General features: G+C 39.7%; 2 protein-coding genes across 2 annotated transcripts in view; one reads left to right on the forward strand and one right to left on the reverse strand.

Moving 5' to 3' along the window:
- The window catches only part of itpr2 (inositol 1,4,5-trisphosphate receptor, type 2), a 52,399-nt gene extending 34,705 nt beyond the window's left edge, over window positions 1-17,694 (forward strand). Inside the window, exons 44-57 of the mRNA XM_067502434.1 lie at window positions 336-431; window positions 537-656; window positions 2,328-2,456; window positions 2,558-2,750; window positions 2,935-3,060; window positions 4,001-4,176; window positions 4,287-4,451; window positions 4,580-4,763; window positions 5,995-6,081; window positions 7,519-7,640; window positions 7,757-7,922; window positions 8,023-8,183; window positions 14,112-14,273; window positions 15,727-17,694. Of these exons, the coding sequence (XP_067358535.1) occupies window positions 336-431; window positions 537-656; window positions 2,328-2,456; window positions 2,558-2,750; window positions 2,935-3,060; window positions 4,001-4,176; window positions 4,287-4,451; window positions 4,580-4,763; window positions 5,995-6,081; window positions 7,519-7,640; window positions 7,757-7,922; window positions 8,023-8,183; window positions 14,112-14,273; window positions 15,727-15,807 (1,968 nt within the window). The 3' untranslated portion in view covers window positions 15,808-17,694. The remainder of the gene's footprint in view (window positions 1-335; window positions 432-536; window positions 657-2,327; window positions 2,457-2,557; window positions 2,751-2,934; window positions 3,061-4,000; window positions 4,177-4,286; window positions 4,452-4,579; window positions 4,764-5,994; window positions 6,082-7,518; window positions 7,641-7,756; window positions 7,923-8,022; window positions 8,184-14,111; window positions 14,274-15,726) is intronic.
- A 2,901-nt stretch (window positions 17,695-20,595) lies between these two features.
- sspn (sarcospan (Kras oncogene-associated gene)) lies at window positions 20,596-27,002 on the reverse strand. The gene is made up of 3 exons (XM_067502440.1): window positions 25,708-27,002; window positions 23,630-23,716; window positions 20,596-22,084 (listed from the first exon to the last, which is right to left on the reverse strand). Exons 1-3 carry the CDS (start codon window positions 25,933-25,935, stop codon window positions 21,725-21,727), a joined length of 675 nt encoding a protein of 224 aa, XP_067358541.1. The 5' UTR covers window positions 25,936-27,002; the 3' UTR covers window positions 20,596-21,724.
- Window positions 27,003-27,016: the final 14 nt, after the last annotated feature.

The raw sequence follows: 27,016 nt of genomic DNA on the forward strand, positions 1-27,016 counted from the left end.
CATTACTATATTGTAGATTTACTTGTGATTTGCCTTAAAACAGTCGTTACCCATAATGCGAGTTAAACATACTGCCACTTTGAACAAGATGAATTATGGATTTATCAATTCCCCAATGTTTAAAAGAGCAACATGTCCTGATTTATTAAATAAACAGACAGGCCTGTTTTTCACTAGAAACTGTTGTGCCTTCTGTTTTCCTGGTGGCCTGTCATATTAAAATATTTAAACTGGCTGTTTCTACTACAAAATGAATTATATGTATTTGTAAATGGCTGGTAAAGTTTGCAGTGGATCAAAATTTTGAAGCTGATTGGTGGAGCCTTGTGTTGTAGAACAATGCCTCCAAACTCCTGTTGGCAATCATGGAGAGTCGCCATGACAGCGAGAACGCAGAGAAAATTCTCTTCAAGATGAGACCCACTGAACTGGTAAGTGTCTGTGTAAGCACTTAAACCGGTTGCATGTAGATAGATATGGCTCATGTAAACGGGAGTCAATACACATAATGAGTTATCATAAATTCTGTTCTTAAGGTCGATGTAATGAAGGAAGCCTACGCACAGGGTCTGGAGAGTGAGGAGGATGAGGATGGTGTTGGAGACCAGATCAAACCCAGAGATGTCGGACACAACATATACATTCTGGCTCACCAGGTAATAAAAATGCCTTGGCTTGTTTTAGTTAGTGACTAAAGCATTACTGCATTTCCTTTCAGTCTGTCTGACCTTCTGCCGACCTCTGGGCCATTTACTGCAGCTGCTTTGCGTGTGTGTGCATGTTTGTGGGTGGGTGTATGTGTGTGTTAGCATCTACAGCCTGCTCCTATCAGAGTGTGTCCTCTGCACGAAATGATAGAAGACTGTGCATCTTTGAATAAACATCACTCTACCAGTTTGCTAAAATTAGTTTTCAGGATGTGGCTGCAGGTGTTCACTGAGGCAGAAGTAGTGACTGTACTACCAATTGTACTAGAAATGTAGTTTACCTCATCTAGAGTAGCCACATTAAAGAAATGAGACTGGTGTTTTCTTCTGAGAGAGTGGTCGTCTTGTGAACGTGTGTGTGTGTGTGTGTGTGTGTGTGTGTGTGTGTGTGTGTGTGTGTGTGTGTGTGTGTGTGTGTGTGTGTGTGTGTGTGTGTGTGTGTGTGTGTGTGTGTGTGTATCTTCTGTGTCAGCCTTTTTCTGCAGTTTATGTCAGTTGGAAAAGGCAGGTCAAGTCTAGCAGGTTTTCACTTCTGCTTCTTTAAAGCCAAGTGTCAGACAGAGTATTTCTGTCCAACCAACCAGACTAGTTTCATCATGAGCTTTCGTGATTTTTTTTTTTTTAGACTGTTACACCAATTTTCTTATTTGAAAATGATCCACTAATCCATAAATGATAACTTAGACATGCTTTTAAAGAATATTTAGTATAGTAGTAAGAATAGTAAGTATTTGGCGTGTGAGGGAAAAATGTAAAAACCTAATGTACTTGGTTCGCCTTATTCTGGCAATTACATACATATACATATAGATAGATATTAGTTTGACATGGTCCCAGTTGTCTCAATAGTTTAGATTTAATTTCTATCACAGAGGACTTAGCTGACATCTTTTCCCAGAGCTGTGAGTGGAGGGGGTGGGGAGGGGCGACAGCCAATAATTTTCAAACAGAAATAATTGGCTGCATTAAAATCAGGACGTTTAACATCAAATTGCAGTAAATGCTTAGGCAATTTAGGGATCTTGACTGGTCTTTGGGAAAAAGACTGGAGTCCACCCTGTCTTCGACCGAGATAAGACAGAATGAAAAGAGGCAGATTCTGCGAGGAGCCAAGTCTTAAGACAAGGACCAGTCTTGACACTACAACACTGATTTAAGGCAAACCTGGATGAACTATACATCCCACCAGTGTAAAGAGAAAACATAAGAAGTTATCTCACCTTACCTCTAAGATGTAAATAAAGAGAAAACTGAAACCAACCAGGATCTAAAGCTAAATCTGAATTCTAACCAGGGCTAAGATGAGTAGCAAAATGGATAAGTTACACAGTGTAACGTGCTGCAGCCACCTTAATCTCATACTATTTCTTTAAATGTGTACTTTTTGTTTTGTTATTTTAAGTTGCCTTGTCTTCTTTTACTCTAATGATGATTTCAGATGTGTTTAGGGTTGAAAGTATTGTTTAGAAGATGGTTGTGTGGCACATGTGTGGCATAAAAAGGAGAATTCTTCTTTATAGTTATTTTTATCATTTAAAGTATGATGTTAAAACCAGTCTCCTACTGAGAAACAGATCTTTTTCTTGCGGTCAAATGAGTAATACTGCATTTGGATTCCAGCTGGCTCGGCACAATAAGATCCTGCAGCAGAGCCTGACACCAGGGTCAGGGCTGAGGTCAGGAGTGGATCCTGACAATGAGGGGGATGACGCCCTTAGTTACTATGCCAACCACACTGCCCAGATCGAGGTAAACCTCAGTGTGACTTAAGCCATTTATTTTCTCGGTCTCCAAAAACATAACCACACTCTTGTATTTTAATGAGGGTTCACTGGATTTCAATTTGCCAGATCGTGCGTCATGACCGCACTATGGAGCAGATCGTGTTCCCAGTCCCTAATATCTGTGAGTACCTCACTGAAGAGTCCAAGGTGCGTGTGTTCACCACCACCGAGAGAGACGACCAGGGGAGCAAAGTTAATGACTTCTTCCAGCAGTTTGAAAACCTCTACAATGAGATGAGGTGGCAGAAGAAGATCCGCAGTAAGTCTTAACTTTCTGAATCCAGTGCCTGTAAAATAATATTTGTGGCAGCAGAGGATGGAAAATCATGATTAGAACAAATGTCTGGTTATTGTTATGTCCAGAACGAACTGAATGGCCTGAAGTTATTTTGTGTGTTCATGTGTGCTGAGTTTTACGGTGTGCTTCTTGCTCTGTTTGTCAGAAAACAAGGCTCTCTTCTGGTTCTCACGCCACATTTCACTTTGGGGGAGCATCTCCTTCTACCTGGCCTGTCTGCTCAACATCGCTGTGGCTGTATTCTACCCATTTGGTGATGATGGAGATGAAGGTGAGACTTTCAGAATGTTTTTAATGTTACAATGACCTATATATAATGTGTTGACTTGAGGTTGGGTAGTTATAGGGGTCAGAGAACCGAGAATAATGAAAAACTAAAAATTTAGGCCTGTAAAATTCTATTTAATACATGTAAAAATAACAAAAATACACAGATGTGTTCCAGACCTACAGGTGCTGTAAATGAGGAAATGCTTTGGAAAGACTTTTCTGGACCTAAGATTGCTGTGTGTTTGCATTTAAAAACCATTGTCCTATGTCACCTGAGGTTTCAAACACCGTTGATCTGGCATACGTGCTGTAGGTATTTTAACTTTTTTTGCTTGAATAGAGTCTGCACTTAGAGCGTGAACGTCTCTAGAAAATGCGCTCGATTGAAATTGCCCTGTCGAGGTGGGACAACATGGACTTTTGTCATCTTTATTGGTATGTTGAGATCAGTGACCTCATGTAAAACCCTATATAACTCCACCCAGCTTCCCGCTAAGGTGTGATGTTTCAGGTGTACTGAAAACACCAGTGTGGGAGCGCACACTTCTCTCCCACTCTGTGGCATTAAAAGCATCCACAGTGTTGTGAAACTGTGTTCAGCTTTTATTAAATGAATCACATATCCTAGAATGTGTCATCTTATACTTACATTTTGATGTGTCGTGGAGTGATCTAATTGTTTAGCCTCGGTGGAATATGAACGTATATTTAGTATTAGGTATTTTACTGATACTTCTTGTATAAAACATCATCATTACACTGCGATTTTTTTTAAAGAATCAGGAGCTCCACCTTGGTCATTTACAATACAAACTGATGAAGACATATGTCATATGTCTCGACTATTGTGCTATGTTAGGGACATAGCTCAGGTCAATAATTAATGGCTCTATGTATGAGAGCACTGTTGTGAGGTATCTATGCTTTATTCTCTTGTCCAGGCACCTTGTCTTCCTTCTGGAATATCCTCTTGTGGGTGGCACTGGGGGTCTTCACCACATTACTTCCTGTTTTACCAAAACCCTGGGGCATTCTGTTCTTCCTGGTCTCCCTTATTCTACGTGCCATCTACACAATGGGCCTTGGTCCTGCACTGTTGTTGCTCGGTACTGTAAATGTAAGTAAAGTTCTCTTTAACTTGTGTTGTATAGAAATGTGCCTATTCTTGACATTTTATACAAGATGTTTTCTTTCTCCGTTCCTAACCCTTGTTTTCTTCACTTTTAGCTTTTCAACAAGTTAGTCTTTCTCGTAAGTTTTGTAGCGAACCAGGGAACGTTCACTCGAGGCTACAAAGCAGTTGTTATGGACATGCTCTTTATCTACCACTTAAGCTATGCCATCATCTGTGTCCTGGGTCTCTTTGTGCACGAGTTCTTCTACAGCTTTTTGGTAAGAAAAGTCTTAGGTCGTGTAAATGTGAGTTAAGTAAAATCCCTATCAGCACAGCACATCAGAAAAAAATTTTTCTGAATGAATCAATTTGCTAATGACATACTGAGGTTGTTCTGTCTCCACAGCTGTTTGACCTGGTGATCCGAGAGGAGACGCTGCTCAACGTGATAAAAAGCGTGACGAGGAATGGCCGCTCAATTATTCTGACAGCTGTTCTGGCCATCTTTCTTGTCTACTTCTTCTCGATCATTGGTTTTCTGTTTCTCAAGGACGACTTTCGCATGGAAGTGGATCGCCTTCCTTTACCAGGTCAGAATTTCATTGAGTCTCTGTAAAGTCTCTCCAGACAGACTTATGACAATGTTCGTTATAGTTATTGTATTTTTTTTTTTGATGCTCTGCTCTTTAATTTAATCCTGATTAACCTAAAATATGTCTGAAACCTGCACTTTTTACAGTGCTGTTCTAATTCTCTGTATGTGTTATTTGTGTTATTTTTCCTCGCTAAATTCATCAATCATTTAGAGATTTGACATCCTATCAGTTAATTAGTTTCCAACTAGCAAGAAAAAGTCAAGATGACACAGGCTGGCAGGGTGGGCAGTTGGCTCAACACACGTCAAACAGCTTAACAATTTGGACAATGTCTTCTATTCTGTTGGGCCTAAAAACATTGAATGAATGATTTTGTACAACTTATTTTCACTGTGATAGTTGATTAACCATTTTGAATCATATAAATTGTAATTGTCTGAAAACATTTAATATAAACTGGGAAATCAATATGTCCATAAAATGTATAAAACCTACATTAGAAAGAGCTACTGTAGTATATGCACAGTATACTGTATATACATACTCATGTTGAGGAAACACATGTTTTGAAAACACTGTGGAGAGTGTGGGTGTGTTAATGAACTCCAGCATGGTGCTTCGATGGTCAGGAACACAACCTGCTAGCACATGTGCACCTGTTGCATAACCTGGTGGCCACGCCATCCTGTGTTTTACTGAATAGAGCACAGCAGACACAGCAGAGCAGTTATGTAACCAGCTGGGCTTGCTCCTGTCTGTCTGTTAGCTAAGGGCTGAGCTGAGGCACAACCAGAGCACTATGAAAGCTGAGAAGCTCCATGTCCACACTGCTGCCCCCTCTGGGCTGTGACCCCTGCACCCCACCACAGCCCTTCTGTCCTCCAACCTGTCTGAAAGGAAGGACCTTTCGGTGACACTCTGCCCAAGTGTACAGGTCTCCTCCTGCCTGTCTTCCTCAACTGATCACACACAAATACAGCTCAAGGCTTTGCCAATGTGCAAACGATTTGTTTAAGTTTTTCAGCAGCACTTCATCACCCACCCAGCAACTGCTGCTTCAGTTTACATAATGCCTAAGTATCTGTCTTGCAGATTTTACTGCTGCAGATGAGAATTGGCGAGGAGTTTTGATTCCGCACTACTAATCGTCTGCTTTCATTTGTAAATTCTCAGTGCTTTTTATCAACTTCACCTAAAATTCCTTTTCCTTCTTTTTTCTTTGTAGGAAAAGGGGATTTATTGAGTAACAGTGAAATTCGTAGCTCATGTATGACAGATACTTGCCCTGTTTCAACACCCAGACCTGTTCCTGGTAAGTCTCATCCTTTAATTAAGTCATGACCTTATTTAAATCTTCTATTATTTTAACAGTCATGATACAACATAATACTAGATCATAGTCACTGTTGAGTGGCCAAATTCTAAGATTTTGTGTGTGTGTGTGTGGGTGTGTGTGTGACCTCTTGCAGTAGTCAGTTACTGAAATGTTACGCACACGCACACAGTTGCACAGTTTCACACATACACACATTGACAAGTGCGCACACAAAGAAACTTGATGAGGCAGAGGAGGTGACTCACACTTCTATTTGTTCTTCTGCGTTTCAATGGATCACCTGCACTATAGGGGCACACACGTGCTCTCATCCACATCCTTCAAATCGTCTTTCTCCTTGGAAGTCATGCCACACGTTTCATTTCCTATATACAGAGCAGTATATTTACATTTAATATGTTATGCAATGTATTTCTTCATAGGTTATAGCATTTAATTAATATTAAGGTAATTATTAAATGAGCGGTTCGATCCCCGGCCCTGGTTATATGTTGAAGTGTCCCTGGGCAAGACACTGAACCCCTAACAGCCCATTCCCCTCCCCAGTTATGCAGTGCCGGTCCAAGCCCGGTAGAAATTGGGGAGGGTTGCGTCAGGAAGGGCATCCGGTGTAAAAACTGTGCCAAATCAACATGCGGACAATGATCCGCTGTGGCGACCCTGAACTGTAAGGATAAGCCGGAAGGACAAAAAAAATGTTTAATTAATTAATAAAAATTATAAGGTTAATAATTATAAATAATTATTACCTAATTATTACTTATTCATTTTCTTTTTTCTGTTTTGTCTTCAAATTTGAGGAAAAGATAATCATTACATTTTTGGTCCCATCATTATCAGCTATTCATGTCAAAAAGGTGTTTTGATATCAGTCACTTATGAAGGTCCTCTGGGACATCATTTAAGGGATTTTATTAGACTTTATGAATTATAAGTTACTTGCCAGAATATAAACTTTAGTTTTATAAAAATCTTAATTCCGTTAACGTAAATTCTTATTCATGATGTAAAAACTACTAACACATAATAACATAATGATAATGGGAGTTATATAAATATACTTTATTTTGGCCATAAAATACAAACAATAAAAGTATTGCCTAATAAAGAGGCAATACCATTAGGATAAATAAAAAGTCCAGTCCATTGGTGCATGGTGTGATTATTTATCTCAGACCATACTTGTATTTTTTGGCTTTTTAGCTGTTTATTTATTACTAACTCTCGCTCGGCTGAACAAAAGTTTACACACTGTACAGTGTAACTAAGCTGCCACAACTGACCATTCAGTTATAGAATCAAATGAATTTATTTTCTCTTAATAATAAATTATCTTTCTTTATTGTGATGACTATTGTGACTATTGTCACCTGCTGCTTACACTTCTTTCTGTTTGTGTGTGCCTTGTTTTAGATGAAGATGATCAGACAGAGCGAGTGTGCGATACTCTGCTTATGTGTATAATAACAGTGTTAAACCAGGGACTACGTAATGGGGGAGGTGTGGGAGACATCCTCAGGAGACCCTCTAAAGAGGTAAGCAGCCCCTATTTAAGAAATAAATAAATATAAAATACTACATTATTTGTATATCTAATCTGTAGCATAAACTAGCATTTGCTCTATATTTTAATTGCATCCAAACTGTCCAGGAGCCTCTGTTTGCTGCCAGAGTAGTTTACGACCTTCTGTTCTTCTTTGTCGTTATCATCATCGTTCTCAACCTCATCTTTGGAGTTATCATCGACACCTTTGCTGATTTAAGAAGTGAAAAACAAAGGAAGGAAGAAATTCTGAAAACCACTTGTTTTATCTGTGGTATGTACAGCTACTGTATGTGGTTATACTGTGTGCAAAACTCTGTAAAGTGACAAGATATTTGGAAGATTTTACATTAAAGGAACTTAATGTGTTACAGGTTTGGAAAGGGACAAATTTGACAACAAGACAGTGTCTTTTGAGGAGCACATAAAATCCGAACACAGCATGTGGCACTACCTTTACTTCCTGGTTCTGGTGAGGGTGAAGGATCCGACTGAGTACACCGGCCCAGAGAGCTTCGTGGCTCAAATGATTGCGGTCAGTACACCACATTTACACACAGTGACATACAGGAAGTGGTAAGGTCATTACCTTTTGGATGCAGTTTCAATCACTCTTAAACAAGCATCCATTATCAAAAAACATCAGCTTCTGTTAAAGTGAAAGGTTTATTTTGTGCTTTTCGTGATGTATACTGCACCACAATCATTTACGTATTTGAGACTGCACTGCACTATTTTACGATGCACACCCATGCCTAAAGGATTTAGTTTATTATTCCAAGAACATATGGACTCAAAGGCACATTCATTCCAAATTTCTAATTCATGTTTTGCTGGCGAGGTGTACCGATCAGCATACAGATGCCTTAGTGTTGGCGTCTTAAAGTTGTGCAGCATTTCACACTTAGCAGACTTACACAGTGCGCTGGAGAAGTGTGAGCCTCTACAGCAGACTAGCAATCGAAAAAGGAGACTGAGCCTGTAGGCCTGTGCCAAGCATCCCAATTTATTCTCCTTTCCCCTCACTGCTGGAGAGAGAGATGGGTCTCTGTGCTTAGGTAGCCTTTACTATGCTGAGCTCCTAACCTGCTGGGACACAGTGTGGTTAAATAGTAATTAAACCCAGTCCAGGTCCATTATCATCAATGCACCAACTTGCTGCACTGACACACAGACAAGAAGCTGAAGGATGTAAGGGCAACTAAAGGTGTTGCCGTTAGGTTAATGGATTCAAATGAATCCTCGGAGCACAATGGCACATTTGGTGATTAACATTCAGTCGTGATGGGCATAAGAATGGTTGCATTATAATGAACAATTTGCATAACAAACAGCTGACAGACATTGAATTAATATGCATCAGCAGGTCTTCTAACAGGTCGGTTCTCTGATGCCAGGCCAAGGTATCACAGTGCGATGAGGTAATGATGAGTCAGGAATTTATATTAACACCTTTCAATGTGCTGCACAGTGGTCACAAACACCCACGCTATTTTTTTTTTGTAGGACCTCTGTGTTTTAAAAGCTTTAATATTTCAAGAGTCAACAGTGTAAAAATAAAGCGACTATCCTGTAATCACCTTCACTCTATTCAAAACAGAAAGCCTGTTTGAATTTGTATACAGGAGAGAAATTAATCAAATTATTAAAGTATTTAGCCAGACCTTAAAAAGAAATTAAATTGACCCTTTTAAACCTGTCACTGGTTAGCGAGTCAACTTTACGGTAGTCTGAGCTGGAAAATGCCACTACCCACTGACAAAAACGATTCAGATTATTCAGATGCAAAAATACTGTGTGTGTGCTATGTGACACAAAAGATGATTTAAAACTGACACAAAGTGCACATTATAGAAACACTGAAAACACAGAAAGTTGCTCTGAGAATAGGTTAATGTTTGCAGCAGTCTGCTCCATCTGTCCCCCTTCACGCCACAGTCCAGAGGGTCTGGCTTGATGTTAGTCTGCAGTTTAGGGTTTCACTTCTCAAGCTCTATTTTCATTCTAATCTCCTTCACCACGGCGCTACAGTTTTGGAAACTCAACATGAAGTTCCTCAAATAATTACTGTTCTGTCCACCCTCCCCTTGGACCTCAAACACACATGCACACACAGACCCTGACTCTAATGAGTGCATCTGGTTGTTTAGGATAGAGAGATGTGGGGGCAAGCAAAAGAGTGGTATCATCTTACACGTTGAGTGTCGGTGTGCTCTGCTTATAGATGTGAATAAGTGTGCGGGTGTTTGTGTGTAAAATTATGACAGCGACTACAGGCCTAGCAGGTACTGCAGCAGCCACAACGCTGTTACATAACCCATCTCAAGTGGCCTGCTAATAGCCCAGCCCTGCCTGGCACGTGATCTCCTGTCTCCCCCCCATCTCTCTCTGTGTCTCTCGTGCGCGCCCACACACACACACACACAGACATAGAGTCACCATAGTATCACGAACCCTTCATTTACTTTACAACACACATGTGACACGTTGTCAGTAAGAAAAGCAGCAACAGAGAGTGTCTGAGTAGAAAAAGAGCCTGCACTTGAGATGTAAAGTTAGGGCAAAGGTCACTTTCTGCTTTATGAGATGTAGTATGACTGTGACTCTTTAAAAAAAAAGTGCTCAGCTAAAAACTTGTAAGTGATACTATCTGCAGACCTCTATGGTAAACACACTTTGCTTGTGCTGTGTCACTATAGCGCTTGACACTCGCCTGTGTCTTTTGTGGTTGTTGATTACAAGAGCTGCACATCATTCAACAGCGGGAACTCTGTTTAGTTGAAAATCCCGACCGAAGTGCAGCATTGCGTATAAAGTAAATAATGCATATTACAGTAGATACAATTCAAACACAGCTACAGTCGCGTGTGTGTGTGTGTGTGTATGTATAAATGTGTGTACACACACACACTTTGCTGTTTGTGTGTGTGTGTGTGTGTGTGTGTGTGTGTGTGTGTGTGTGTGTGTGTGTGTGTGTGAATATATATATATATTCACACACACACACACACACAAACACACACACACTGTGGGCTTTTCTGAAAAAATACAAACTAATTTGTTTATGAAAATGAGAAAAGCAAGCAAAACCTCACATTTTAGAAACTGTAAACATCACTGGTGTTTTGAGTCATGTGCTTTAATTAACAAATGACTCTATTGAAACTATTTGCTGTTTTTTTTGTCCTTTCGGCTTATCCCGTGAGTTCAGGGTCGCCACAGCAGATCATTGTCTGCATTTTGATTTGGCACAGTTTTAAGCCGGACACCCTTCCTGACGCAACCCTCCCCAATTTCACAGCTGGGGATAGGAATGGGCTGTTGGGGGTTCAGTGTCTTGCCCAGAGACACTTTGACATATAGCCGGGACCGGGGATTGAACCACTGACCTTACCAACTCTATGGAAACTATTTGCTGTTAATTATCTAATTATTATCACACGTTTTCAAGAAGATGTTTAGAAACAAATCAGGTAGTTATGTACATTTGAGAGCATAATTGGAAATTTGAATATAGTATTGTCACAGGGTTAGATTTGCTTTTATCTCAAAAACAAACCAAAAAAAGTGATTCTGGAGTATCATCTACTTTTTACAAATTTGGTATCAGACATTTGCAAAATCTGAGGTTGTTCTCAGTCTTTTCAAAACTCTAGCCCTACGTTTCTGGTTTCTGTTGTAGCTCTCTGGACAGCTGCACAGTATGCACATGTGCGTGGTGAAATACGTCAGTGGTATGATAACTGCAGCGGCGAGAACCAAATGAATGTCAGTAAATTCATGCTTGCTGAGGTGTTTAAATGGATCCGTGAAGCAACTCCAAAGCCTGACTCATTCAGATGCAGCACAGCACACAGTGGACTACTGTACAGTTTAATGAATAGCAACAGGACAGACTCTGGACCATCACGGTTCAGCTTCATCTCATTAATCTACAGAAGATGCCTCAGGTTGATGCCTCAACAAGAGTTTGCACATTCAAACGGAATATTGTATTCACCCTTAATAATGTCTCTTAGCTCTCTTTATTGAATCTTGGAGGTTAGTAAATCCATCAGTCATGCATGACTTGATAAAACAAGCATGGATAGTCCTCAGTTTCAGTAATGTTTGAAGTTTTGTCTTTGAGCTCACAGAGCTTTCGCTGTGTTTTTGAAGCTGTGAGAAAATAAAATAATAAAAATCCTCTTTAACTTATTTCATTGGATACTTTGTGCCAGAGGCCCAAATTGACCCAAGAGTTTCAGGAAAGCTCTTACAAAATGATTCAATTCATACTGTGTGGCTCAACAGTCATTATCAGTCTAACTGCTACCACTGTGGTCACTGATAAAGAAAGAATAGTAGTCAAAAAGGGAAAAAATAATCACGATGTTGAAAATAAAAGTACAATTCAGAACTCAATTTGCATTATAATCTGACTCAAATATGCATTTTTAGCATAAAGAGGTCCTAAATATGTTATGATAGCTGCAAAAGTAGTTAAAAAAAAACATCAGATGAAAAATCTTAATAAAACAGCGAAGGGCAAAGAGATTTTAGAACAGAACTGTAAAACCTAAAGCTGACCAGATAGAGTAATAAAAAGATTTTATCTGTTCCTCCACTCCTCACTTGCCTGCTTCAGAAGGCCCCTTTATCTGCCTCTCAATTTCTAACCTTAGGTCAACTTTTAGCTAAATGCTAAATGTAATAATGCACTGTAAAAGTTAACATTTAGCACAGAATGATGCGAACCAAGGACATTGTGGGTTCGCACCCCGGCTGACCGTGGCCTTTCTGTGTGGAGTTTGATTGTTCTCCCCATTCTTGGGTGGGTTTCCTCCAGGTACTCTGGTTTCCTCCCAAAGTCCAAAGACATGCATGTTAGATTAATTGGTGACTCTAAAAACTGTGAATGTGAGTGTGAAATGTTGTCTGTGTATGTCTCTCTAAGCCTTTACAGAGAATGGATGGATGGATGATGCTCGCTAAATGTGAGAATTTAACATGTTAGCATGTTAGTATTAAGCCCAGAGCACACCTCAGCCTGCCAAAGTGCAGCTGATGGATTAAAAGTCTTAGATGTAGACATCTAGATGTCTTAGACTAAAGAATACAAAGGGGACAAAGGGGGAGCTGATCAATCCTAAATATGAGATGTCTCAAATTAGTCTCAAAGTAATGCTAAAAGTTCTGCATACATGTATTTATGGTATAAATGCATTTTAAAGCCAAAAGCAGCTTGTCTCACAAATTGAACAATTTTCCAGAACTACTTCACTTTCAGAATTAAATCAAGGTTTTGTCAGTGCTACTTATCCTATAGATATGATTTGTACATTTTGAATAGACCTCAAGAGCTCCTTTATTTTTGAGCTTAATTATTTTGTCCGGTTCAGGATTTTCACAGTCCGCTCCTAAAATATCACAACTTTTTCATGTCCCAACTCATTTACTTAACAAAACCAAAATAACAACCCCGACTCTTTACATTCCTTTGCAACCTCAGACTACACTCACCCCATATCCTTTTTTCTGTCCTCAGCATCTCATGCTCTGATCAGTTTTTATATACCTCCAGTCTATTCTTATATAAGAGTAGCTGGGAGAATACCTCACTCCTACTAGACATAATATGGTGCCAGTCAAATCACACTCTCAGCACCTTTTAAGTAATTTTTATAAGGAGAACTGGCAGAGGAATATTACATAAGATCAGCTGATGGCAGTCCGTGTCTCTAACACCTATCTCACTTCCAGAGATGTGCAAAAACATACATGTTGTAAAACACACTCTAGCTCACTGTATGCTATGTACAGATCTATGCAGATGCACACCATCCCTACACACACCCACATGTACCAACACAGACACACTGAAGTCCATTATATAACGCTATAGGTTAGGTTTGCTAGATGTTTTTCTTTTTCCTGGCTTTATTGCACATGGTTCGCTCTGTCCACCGCACTGTTGGACACACGTATTACCCTAAATGTCTCCATTTTGCATGTGAGCATGTACACACAAACACACACATAAATAACACTATGATCCCAGTTGTATTCTTGATAGACAACAGTGACTCATCATCACCGCAATAGTGTGTTAATGAAGTGGGTGAAAATTCAAATGCCCGTTGCTGTTCATTTACTGTAGAATTGCGATCAGCAGTATCCAAGTGACAGCAGTGCTACTTAAAAAATTTACACTGTCAAGCATGAAACTAAGAGCAGCCTCTATTCTGATGGAATGATTAAAATTAAAAGTCCACTCTTGTCTCCAGTTACCAGTTCCTTTCTGTTTACCTGCCTCTGGCTTTAGGACTGTAATGCTCCCTTCATCTCTACAACTGCAACTTGTTGATGTCTGTACCAACATACTGTTGCTGTTGTCTCTCTCACCAGATTTATTTTAGCTTTTCAGTCCTGTCACTTTTCTCAATGTTTCTCTTGCATCCCATTTCTTCCTCTGTCCTCCCAGGAGAAGAACTTGGAATGGTTCCCCCGAATGAGAGCCATGTCTCTGGTGAGCAGTGAGGGAGACAACGAGCAAAATGAGATGCGCTCTCTTCAGGAGAAACTGGACAACACTGTCACTCTGGTGGCTCAGCTCTCTAGCCAGCTGGCTGAGCTCAAGGAACAGGTAAAGTGCCACTTCAGGTCGGTTTTTCACGCTGGGATGAGAGTTTGAACAATGTGACTGCACACTGTTTAGTCGACTGCAAAACCTGAACAACATACCACGTGATACTGAGATTCCTTTCGCCGAAAAAACCCCCGCAGGGAAAAAGGTCACATGATGGAAGAGAGTCCATCAGTATTCTAATTTTGCTATCCATTTCTGTTCTGAATAAATCAGACTCTTGAAGCTCCTGAACTCACCACGATAGGTGACTATCACGTCAGCGATCAGCACAACTTGAAGCCTCCAATGAGCCTCTGGCTGTTTGGATGACTAGCTCTGCTGCTGCAGTGTGATCACTGCAGTGATCACTCTCATCACCTGCCTCTCCTGCATGTGATTCCAGTCATAGGCCTGTCATTGTTCCTCTTATACCAGATGTGTGAAAACAGCCCTTTCCAGGGAGGATCACACTGTAATAAACAAAACAACAACCTCTGTTGGCCCAACTCTCCCCACTCTTTAAGATCCCTTATGGAACCCATGTAACAATCAAGTTTATGTGGTGTTAAAGTGCCCTTGAGCAAGACACTGATGTTTATCTCTTCAGACCATTTATTATGAGAAACTGGGTTTACAGTCTGTAAGGACTAACTATGGGACATAGGTTTATCCAGGATTTCATTCTGCCTTTTTACAATAAAACATATTTATAGAATGTGCTGCAAGTGTGTTGAAGGCCCAACCACAGTTCTGCAGTCAGGAGAGGAGATCTGCAGGTCTCACACGAGTTGTGAACTTAAACTGTTAGTGACAGAAAAGTTTTCCTGCAGCTCCACCCTCATTACAACCTCTGCTGACCTTAGCCCTTTACACTAACAAAGCTGATATTGTGTCTGTGTGTCCACTGCATGTGTTTGTGTGGATTTTAGGGTTCTGCACAGCATAAACTGTTTTTATTAATCAGTGTAGTTAATGGTTGACAGAACCAGTAGCCTGCAATTTGACACCAACACTGGAAATGTGAGAAACCAGCTGCTTCTGATTCATGAAATGAAACACACACACACACACACACACACACTCACACTCTCATAGTACATCCAATGTGCAGGTCACAGTTCTGCACAACACAAGACGGTGTCATTTAATGGATTTTCCAAGGCACAGTTTTATTTTTCATAATCATGATGCTGCAATATTTGAAAGAATAATGTCAAGAAGTTTTGTCGTCATTTTAATCACAAATTAATCAAATTAAATGTAAGTAAAGTAGCAAAGAGTCTTTTAGTTAAATACATGTTTTTGCAGTACCTTAATTAAAACAGCGGGAACACTGTTTTGGATAATAAAGTGGTATCTAAAACAATAATGGCACACACATGACTTCCATATCATGTTAATACTACAAGTACAGTAAAACTGAAACTAATTCCAGGTTGGTATTTTTTTTCTCTTGCTGCTTCATCTACAGATGACAGAACAGAGGAAGAACAAGCAGAGGCTTGGATTTCTGGGTCCTCCTCAGCCCAACCATCACATCACATCCCACTGAGGAGCTCAAGGTTTAAACAGGATGCACTGAGCAGCGTCTCAAGTGCAGGATGAGAAAGAAGTGTATTTTTACAAACTCCAGCCGAAAGAACAATACAGTACGTATTCTCAGATAGGTACCTACAATTACTGATTGCAGGAGGCATGCAGTATTTTTACATAGTGCCTTTTTAAATGAAACAAACACTGCAGTACTGGATACAAACCATGCTTTATATGCTAACTCGGCCAGGAGGAACACACTCTACAGGCCATTTGTACACACTCAGATACAGAGGAACTCGTCTCTGAATGATTGGTCACAGCACACATCTTTCAGTGTAGTGTTTGTGTGCTAGACGGATACTGAGGAAAATGTTAAGACAAGGTTAATGGTTAAGTGCCGTCAAGTCTGTGGATGGCCGTGTCTCAGCCTTTGGTCCCCAGCTGTCTCAGTCCCGATCCTTAGCCGCACAGAGGTCGGTGATTGTCTGTGAACAGAGAAACTGGAGGTTCTTTGCCTCGCCGTCTGGCATACAGGGAAGGACTGAGTGTACTAACGTCAAGTGTCCTCCCCTTTACCTTTAAAATGTCTAACAAACGCTGCCTTAGTCATTAACTTTTACAAATAGTAAATCACAATTGTTGGACGTGCAGTTTTAAACATCCTGTAACTGGAAACATTGGTTGATTTGAGGTATTGTTTTTTGAATGCTTTTTGTTGTGTTGCAGTCAATAAGTTGCCTTTTTATAGATTTTTACAGAGTATATAAGTAACAGAAATGTGAATAAAAATTATAATTTCCTGTGCTGAATTTACTTGAAATTTATTTTAAGCCTGACTTGTATACTGGCAGATAATGTAGTATTGACTGAAGATGGTAAGTTTGCAGTTCTTTGTTACAACGGACCTCCTCCTGTTGACAGAGACTGTCTGCTCATATCGGCCACATTTTCTAATGCTCCTTAAAGATTTTTAGTGTAAGTCCACTTTTGGACTGTGTCAAGTCTGAATTTGTGTTTTAAACCTGCTCAAACAAATGAGTGCATTCATTAATGGCAACTGTCCTTTAACACTTTCCGTTAAAACGAAGTCTATAGAAAATATTGTTTGTGGTCACAAATCGTAATAAATTTATAAGAAGGCTCATCAGCGTGCTTCGATTCTGCAACTTTTAAGTTGGTCTCAGTGATTATTGGGGATGAATACACTCTCCCACCTTCACCACTTGCTGAACCCAGTTAACTGACCCACCCACACATTCAGCGTTTACTCACACATGTACTTGCCCATAAAGGGAGTACAACATGTAGGAAAAGACCAGTCTTCATTCCCGAAGGATCATATTTTTACTCAAGCAGTTTGGGCAGTCATGTAAAGGCAAACTCACCAGTTATGCTGTCACACCACTGCTTCTGTTTTGCTCATCTTGACATTTAATTAAAGCTTCATAGCTGATTGCTAAGAGCACAGAAATTCATTGTTCTCTCATCGGTTGGAGCTGAGCAGTTTTCCAAGTTTAACATAGGTTAAAAATAAAATTGGGTTATAAAAATACTTGCATTGGTAGAAAAGGGCACAACTAAATAAGATTTAAACATGACGGGTGGCGTCACTGCCCCGGTGACACTTTGTATAGATTAAGAGATGAGAATAAGAAGCATATTTAATTATTGTCAGGGAGTGCTGTCTATTCCAAATGCTATGTGTTTTTTTGCTATGCTGTGTTTTTATTCATAAAAAATTGACAATTCTGTTTCAATACAAAGCATTGGTTATATTGAGGTCTGTACCCAGCAGATCCATCCACTTTGATAATAATTCAGCACGTGGGGAAACTAATAATTTGTTATGTTTGTTCATGTGTAACATATTTGAGATGATAAACAAATCACAGAACAGCCTCAACTGGTCTTTTATCTTGTCCTGTCATTTACCCTCTACAGAGAAGCCCATCCTTCTTGGCTTCAGTTCGCTGTTTACGCTGGCAGGCCTGCATTTGCTCCTGCTGCCTGTGACAGCCATTAAAATTAGCTCACGCAGTGCCATAATCGTGAGCAGCTGTCACTGCGTAGACAAGAAGGGTAAAGTGCAGCATTTCTGGAATGTATTGGACTAGGAGAGGAAAGGGAGGGGAGAGGATAATGCCAGTGCCATCATTACTGTCTGGGAAAAGTCTTTTTGCCATAGTGTGCTACCAAACAAACAGGCACTGCTTCAGTCTATATCACTTTCCTAAAGAAACATTTGCGAAAACATTTAACTTTAACGTACATTCGCCAAAAAATCTGTCAGAATTCTTGGAAAAAATCAGCACACGATAATAAAGAATGTGTTCCACATCCTTTTGTTTTCTCAGTGAACCCTTTAGAAAACATGAGCAGTGTATTATTTACTTTTTGAACTCAGCCTTAGACATATTTAGTCATAAATTCATTTTTTCACTTTGTGAGCCACAGTTAAGAATCATGTGCTTAGCCTCTGTGTATTCAGTAGCAAGAGTGAGAAAACACGGAGAGGAGGTCAATAAGGACTGTATGACCCAAACACCTCAGTGGCTGGAGGCGGTTTTATGTTTATTATTTAATATACTGACAGGACCGGACTGGACAATTTAGAGAGTTAAACTATAAATGTTGGAAAAATTGTATATTAAACTAAATATAAGTAATATTCTAAGTATATTCTGTAGATGTACATGTAAGAATAACATCAAAAGCTCCATAATTCAAATACTGGTTGAGAGTTCAGACTGTTCTTTTTATTCGACTACACGGAAAGTTGTTATAGAATGAGGAGGGTGGAAGGTCCCTCGACACTGTCAATTTATAAATAAACATGCCCCCATGATGACTGGCATGTGACTTCCTGTGTCTGGCTGCGAGTTGAGCTTCTCTACTCACATGATGTGTGAACATTATAGCACTGAACAAGCACATGGAAAAACACTGCAGATGGGTGTGCCGTCCCTTCCACGAACTGTATCGGAACAGATTTATAGAGTCAACACATAACTAAGATAAAGGATTAAATCATTCCAACAACAGAATATTTAAATAGGTGATTCTCCAAGACAGCGCCATTACTGACAGTCGCAGTAACTTGGATAAATCACAACTAGACTTTGACATGAACAACTTTGTCTTTTGTTTATGGCACATTAGTCATCAGTTTGGATTCTGTCTTGACTGAGAAGTTTGTTGTTGTTGTTATATGATGGACCAATGTTGTTATAATTTGCATTTTCCCATCAGTTTTAGTCATATACTGGCATCTTGTCATTGTACTTTCTGACGCCAATAACGGTTATGGCTTGGAAGATGCACAGTTAGATGTTCGCAAACCTACAATTGAAAGGTTATTAAAAACAGCTTTTTAAGTCAACTGAATTTTAAATAGTACAATAAAGGAAAATGGCCTTGACAGATTAGTCAGAAAAGTCCCTAAATAATATAATTAGTAAAATTTCAAATGTCTTTCCTATAATTACCAGCACACATCTTAATTTTTGTAATTAGTCATTTAATCAATTTAATTGTCACTTTGCTGTTTGGTGGGGTCTCTGGTGTTGTTGGTATTATTAAATATTTATGTCCAATTAAAATATAAATGTAGAAAAAAATTAAAAAATTGTATTCCTTGTTTCATTTTTTCTAGAAAGTTGAGAGAAAGTTGTATTTTTTTTCCATTGAAGGGTGCTTACACTTATGTCTACATATGTATTTAAGCTACATTGAACTGTTTATTAATGGCGACACAACAGGAAAAATGAAACAGGAATAAAGAGGAGGAAATGCACTTCAAAGTTCAAGCAAGATGACTGTCCTCATGCTTTTTCTGTATTATTCTTTTTCTTTCTGTTCCTGCTTCACCACACTGAGTGAGGGTTTCACTCCTTAGATTAATCCACTCACACCATACCATGAGGCAATCATCTTATTGCTGTCAAACTTTCATATATGACCAACACAAATAGCCTTTTTCACCTTTCTTAGTTTCCTACTCATAAAGTATCTAAGTTGATATCTGACTCTGAACATGAAAAAAAAGTTCTGTATGGCACATGTCACATAAGTTGTTGGGGAGAGTGCAGGTTCTTATTTCCTCATATTTTCTCATTCCTGACTCTCCTTTCTGTCCTCTCCTTTATTAACTACAATTTACACCTGTTCCCAGTTCTTCTCCTCTATATCTAGTGTAACTCCAGGAAAGTTTCTGATGGTGAAATCTTAGCCTATGTCCTCAGCATTAGTCTGTGGATTGATTTGGGATGTGTTGCAACATCTGCTGAAAATTAAGGCCGAAGTTGCTCCACCACTTCCTGTCCATCGGATCCGGCATCCACAGGTCCTTCACTGAGCTCATCAGAATCCTGCTCCACATCACATTTACCCACATTTCCAGCCATTTGCCACTTCTTGTCCACCACAGACCTCATCTGGGACATTCCTACACTGTTCACTGACCTCCATTAAAATGAATGGGGATGTCACAATGTCAGCTTACTCTATATACACAATATGGCAAATAAATGTGTTTAAATCACCTCAAACACCACTTTTACATTACCTAAATATTATTTTAATAAAATATTTTAGATAATTCCCAGTAAGTCAACTTTTATCTGTCAAAAAACCGGTGTAACATTGTGCACTACTTTTTTATGTTTTATCTAATATACAGACAGTGCTTTGCATTTACTGATGCTCAGCACAGATACACAGATCAGCCACAACACAATACACTTGGCGTTTTTATTGCTTTGGTGGACAGGGCTCAACATAGAGAAAATCTACCTCTGGCCATGATTGGTGTCAGAACCCATTGTGCATTGCAGCTCGCCACAAATTTAGGGTGTATAGCTGCAGACTGCTCGGAGTATCCATCCATTAACACCACCAGGTGCTTTCAGTGTTGGTTGACTGGTGCTGCTCCCAAGATGAGAGTAAAAATAAAAGTCTGAGAGTTTTAAGTTACAAAGCTATGATTTGCGGTTGTTTCCTCCCCTATGTTCTGTTTTCCCTGAATTGAAACACTAAAAGACACGCTGTGATAATTTGGATACTTCAGTTTAGCTGCCTGTCTGAGTCCCCCCTTAACCACCCCAGACTGTCCTCCTCCCTTTGTGGCTGCAGCAGTTTGACTCCTACAGGCTCTTTGAGTCATGCTGGCTACTGGCCTGGCATCCACCTTCACAGGCCACAGCCCGGTTCAGTCTCGAGCCTGTCTTAGGAAGAGCAGTCCACCATGGTTGTGATACTGTTAACAGTATCATTCTTAACTGCACATAAGTGGACAGTCAGAATTATAACTGGGTGTATTTTATTTTGCTTGTACACAATATTTACAAAACCAGGTTTTCTTACTTATATTTGCTGCTGCGTATAGTGAATTAAGCTTTGAACCATTTTCCAAGCCTTGAGGTGGTATCATTTAGCATGTGCAAACCATAATTTGAGAAGACAATGACTCCAGCAACTAATTATACTCATTAAATCTCAGTAACTTTAACCAAAAGACATTTTTGACCAAAATAGTGCATGTACAAAAACAAATGAGCTACAGCAGTTTGGTTTCAGTTTTGTGTTTATAATTTGACCTCAGTTGCAATTGTATAGGAGCTTTAAGTCACGACAATTACAAACAATGTGAATCAAAAATAATTTGAGTTTATCAAAAATAGACCAGTTGTTTGCTCCTCACCCTCCTGTTTATGTCACTGTAACTGGAAGTACAAAATGTCTTACATGGTATATAAAATTTTTGCAAAAGGCCAATATAGTACAACTACTGCAAAAGGTTAACATAAACTGACATCAAAGAAAACACTCCTAAGCACACACCCAAAAAGGCTGCACACACCCAAAAATGTCCTCGTCCTTAAGAGTGTAACCACACAGCATCACCAATCAGTCATTCCTTCAACTCTATGGTTACATTAAACCTTGTGCAACTGCTGCGTGGAGGGAGAACCAATCTGAAGACCAGCGAAGAAGACCTGGTACCGGTGTTTCCACATGATGAAGGCAGCGGCAGCACAGACGAGTGCTTGCAACAGGTTGAGCACGATCTGGAGCAAGAAGTACAGGGTGAGTGTTCCAGTGATCACCTCACAGTCACTGACCCCCTCGTAGGTGAAGGTGCGGGCTACTGGGTCACTTGGATCAAGTGTGCACACGCAGTCCTCCCCCATCTGCTTACAGCTGAAGCTACTGGTCTGTGTGTAGTGGTGTCCAGCAAATGCCATAACCAGCACGGAAACGACCAGGCTGATTATACACAGGACAAAGTAGAGGAGCTGCAAAGGGCAAAGGAGAAGTGAGTGACGTTCACATCTACCTTAATAGTTTTGATCCAAAAATACTTTATTTCAACTTGGTGTGTGTTTTGCTTTTTTGTTCTATAAAACTGGCTCCTGCTTTAGTCTGCTGTCTCATGACTAACCCAGAGTCCCAAAACTTTAGCTTAAAAACATGCTGTCTCAGTGCCAGTGGCAAGTTCAATTCAAAGATACAACAATACCACAATACTACAGGGCAAGGAATGACCCTCAGAGTAGGAGCCCAGCTAGCACAGAGCAGACACCACTCATGTAAGACTGCCCTGCAGCTACATCCGCTTCCCACCTTTAGAGCACATCATTTGTGAGTATGTTCAACAACAGAGTGTGTCTAAAAATGTAACAGTGGCTATGTGTTGTTTATGCTGTTGCACAATCTCTGCAACATTAAAAATTTGTCTTAATCCATCATTTATATAACAGCAGTCCTCATTTGCTGGTATATTTGGCTGTCCACTACAGCTGCTTATGGAATTATGCAAAACATGAACTGTACTTGATTTGAAAATGCATTTATTTTAGTTTGGGAACAGCTGTGACATTTTGGGTACGTGTGGTCAAAGGGAGATGTGTGTAGAGCATGTTCATCAACAAGTACTTTGTACCTTGACACAATAAATAAAGTAACATTTACTGCACAAACACCTTCAGTTACAGCTTATTTTCTACTCACTCCACTGGTTGCTCCCCTTCTGGATGCATTGCACCACAAGCAATTTAAAAATAATTACATAAACTGACACAACACAAAACTACATAACTTAAGGCCCCTGTAATTATATTATCTACAGAGCAAGATTTAGATGATAACAAAACTGTTATATCACAACAAGCAGGAAATAGTCATTTTCTTGTTTGTTGCTTTTTGATAAGTACTCCTTGTACAACCGTAAATATGTAAAATAACATCATTCCTGTAATTTGGGTGATAGAGGTTTTGTAAAAGCACACAATGCACACACACTTGGAATTGACTTTTTATCGTTCCCTTTCTGCAGAGACCATTTTACAAATTAGCTGCTCTTCTCTTAAGGCCAATGCTATTAAAATGTTTTGAAACAGCATACATACGCCAGAAGAGGATGCTGCTACTAAGATGTTTGCAGGAGTGATTTTAATTGCCTTGAAATTCCAACAGCTTATATTGTACAGCTAATAAGGCTGCATGATCAAGTCGCATTAATGAATGCACTCATCCACTCATTGGAATCCCTGCAGGGCTCTTTTAAACAGGAATGCAGTTAAATGCCTTCATGCTCCTGCTGCCTGCAGTTCTCTAAAAACTCAGTTCTTTAAGTCAGCGAGTAAAGCATTGCTCTCTGTCTAGAAAGCACTAATTTATGATGTTGTGATTTTCTTTATGATTCTTTTGTAAACTAAGATGCTACTGAGCTTTGGTCAAGTGTCATAATAATAAACGTGATTTGAACCCATGCATGACATACATCAGCACAAACTGGTTTGTTCACTTATGTTTGAGTCATGATGCGTGTGGTGGTTAACCTTGACAATGAACTGCAGAGATGTCCTCTCATCAGGGACGTAGGTGACACAGTACAGGATGAAGCCAAGAATGGAAACTAGACACAGCTGCAACAACACACCAGAAAAATTTGGTGTTGTTTGGTCAGAGCATACTCACTTTATGGCCTTTCTTTATTAAAAACAATATACAGTAATCAATCCATGCATTTCTGACTTGCACACCCAAGATACATCACACACTCTCATTATATTTACACCTATATCATTCTAACAATCTACACCTTGCTGGTGCAGCGTAGAAACAATTGCTCAAGAACTCTTTCTACAACCTCTTTTTTTTTATACAATACTTTTACTCCACTACACTGCACACGTAAATGTTCACTGAACTACTTTATCTGGCAGCTGTGTTTAGTAGTTACTTTGCAGATTTACATAAAAAATATCAAAATAAATTATGACATTTTCTTGATGAAGACTTGATTCACAACTCCGCAGTAGATCATATAAAATAATGCAGATTAGCTCCAACTTCACCAGCTGTAACATTAAAGTGATCAAAGTATTCTGATAATGAATATAATGAGTATAATAAGTAGTCCTACTTTAGTAATTAAAGACTCCAAAAATAGCTTTGAATTTTTACATAATATTTGTATTTTACATGCACAGCTTTGTTCTTGTAACTGAGTATTTCTACACTGTTTTTACCAATTTTACTCAAGTAAAAAAATCAGAGTACTTCTTCCACCACTGGGTGTCTCTTAATATTGCATGATTCAGCAGTAAGCTGTCATCTGATTACCTTACTCTCTCTCTTTTTTTCACAGAGACACCCTCACAGTCTCTCCAGTGAAATTGGAATCTTGTGACTAACGTGCAGCATCTTATTGAAATGTTTTCCCAGGTTCTTAAGTACTCAAGACTCTCTGGAAAGTTCCTAATGACCTCAGTGTTTTTCACTCGGCCAAATCTCGTGAGGGTCTAACTCGGGATAGTGGTGTCGAGGGATGTTTTCGAAAGCAGATGTCATCTCTGATAGGCTAAGACAATCAGATATTTGGTGTTCTACCACTAAAATGTGACCTTAAATCTTATTCTGAATTCATGAATCACTTTGCTCTACACAGAGGCAGTTAATCATTGGTTCACGTGTGATCGGAAATCTAAACCGAACAAACTTGGTCATTGACAGACAATAAAATCTGATTCATTGAAGCTTTTTCTTTCTTATAACGCTTATTGTTTGTTACATGTTATCTGACAATGGATGTCAAGTAAAAATTTAACTTGCTATCATTTACAATTCATTTGACATTTACTGCACTATCTCTTACTCTTCAAATGAAACTCAAACTGCCCGCATGACATTTCACTTGATGCATAAACTCCTTTCAGTTCTTACACCTCAACTACCATTTCAGTTTTTTCATGCTTCAAACATAAACTGACATTTCAGCTGTTAATTTGACTATTTTCAGTGCATAAAAAACAAGCTTGCAATTCAGCTTGTTAAATGTCTTACATAGTTTTTATCTGATTTGAGCTCTAACACTCACACTTGACTTATTTAGTACTTAGATAACAACTCCTAAACTGCAAATACAAAATTTCTGTAAGATTTTAAGACTTGATAATTTAACCTCTGCAAGTTTTGAAATGACAAATTACATTTACACACACCTATTAAAACATTTTAACATAAATGTTTGCACAATTTCTAGTCACTCATCATATTTATAAAAGTGTTTCTACATGCTGTCCAAAGGTCCAGGCTGTGATGTTGAGGGACATGCAACAAAAACAACAGCAGGTGCAGGAAGGTTTATGTGACTCTGAGGAAGTTTGAGTGTGCACATTCAGATGAGTATGAAAGATTGAGCTTTATTAGAACATGACCATATCACTGATTTCCCATGCATTATTAGGTGACAGTCTGACTGAGACTGCAAGGTAAGGGCCAACATAGACATGCAGTGTGGTGATGGTGGACAACAAATTGAGGCATGTAGCTGAGGCTCATGCAGAATTATCAGAAATGGGATATTCCATGCAAGCGTGTGAATGTAGTGGCTTATGTTAAGGATGAAGCTTACAATGATCCCAGCCCAGTGTGGCGTCTCCCTGGGCATGAGTGAGGGACTGATGGCCAACATGAGGAAGGCCACAGCTGTGACGGCCACCCCCAACAGCAGCTGGATCAGGGCGACGAGCAGAGGGAAGCGACAGACTCTGCACTTATTGCCGTCGTCTGGCGCTGGGCTTTCATCTCTTTTCTTCTTGTCCTGCCTCTTGTTTGAGGAACCTTTTTGCCCCTGCCCCATTGCTTCTCCTGTGTTCACACTCTGCTTCTTCTCTGTCCTCTCCACTTACTGTTTGGGGTGGATGAGCCTGGCTGCCGTCTCTCTCTCCCCTTTCTTTCACCTCCCTGCTGAGGCCTCCTCTCACTATAAACCCAGCACCGCTGCTATTTGGAAACAGAGAAGGGCCTGAACTAATATGGAAAACATTTGGACTGGATTCCTAAAACGACTCCAGTGCCACATATAGAGCAGGCAGCATACTGTAGAGGAAAGGAAGAGGAGGGAAAGGGGGCAGGACGACATAAAGGGGGATTCCAACGTACGACTGAGATTTCATTTGTTGTCACATTTAAGTCAAGAAAGGGAAAGTTCCCAGGCAGACCAGAACGACTAACTTAATAAAAAGCCAGCACAGGGGAGGTCACACTTCATCTGATAGTTGGAGCCAGTGGATCATTCTTTGTCAGCACTGTTACACAAGAGAGCCATATGCTGCCAGGCAGAAAAAGTCACATGACTTACAGAAAAAAGTACTGTGGAAGGCATGTGAGGATATTGAAGTGCTCCTATGTTTTTGAACATGGTAATGTTTACAAAAGGGGAACAGTGTCACTAAATATCAGATTAACTTCCTCCAGACATTTGTACAAGTTTTGTCAACCTTGATCATTAGTTAATAACACCAATGGCACTGGATTATTTTGGGGGAACTATCTTATGAAATCAGATCAGCTAAGATTCAAAATCACAAAACTTATTGTGACTTGACTAATAGACAGTCGGGTGAAGGCGGGAGAGGAGCGTCCATGCTGAGATCAATAAAGAACCGAGCCGCACGTGTTTGAGCACACATCAGGGCCGGTGCCATGGTTACCGAGAACGCAGCTTTGAATCGCTGGAAATGTATGAGTAGGTTATCCTGCCCTGCTCCAGCAGCATAAAGCGTAAAGTGACAGTCACGCACGAACGCCCTATGTCCACACGCACCTTGAGAGAGCTCGTCTCATGTTTACTCCCATATTTACTTAAGATTAACCTTCATTTTTTTTAAATCAGAATTTTGTTCTGGAGAGATCAAAAAGTTCCGAGTTTTTGCTTCAAA

The sequence above is a fragment of the Channa argus genome, chromosome 4, assembly GCF_033026475.1.
Source record: "Channa argus isolate prfri chromosome 4, Channa argus male v1.0, whole genome shotgun sequence".
NCBI lineage: Eukaryota > Metazoa > Chordata > Actinopteri > Anabantiformes > Channidae > Channa > Channa argus.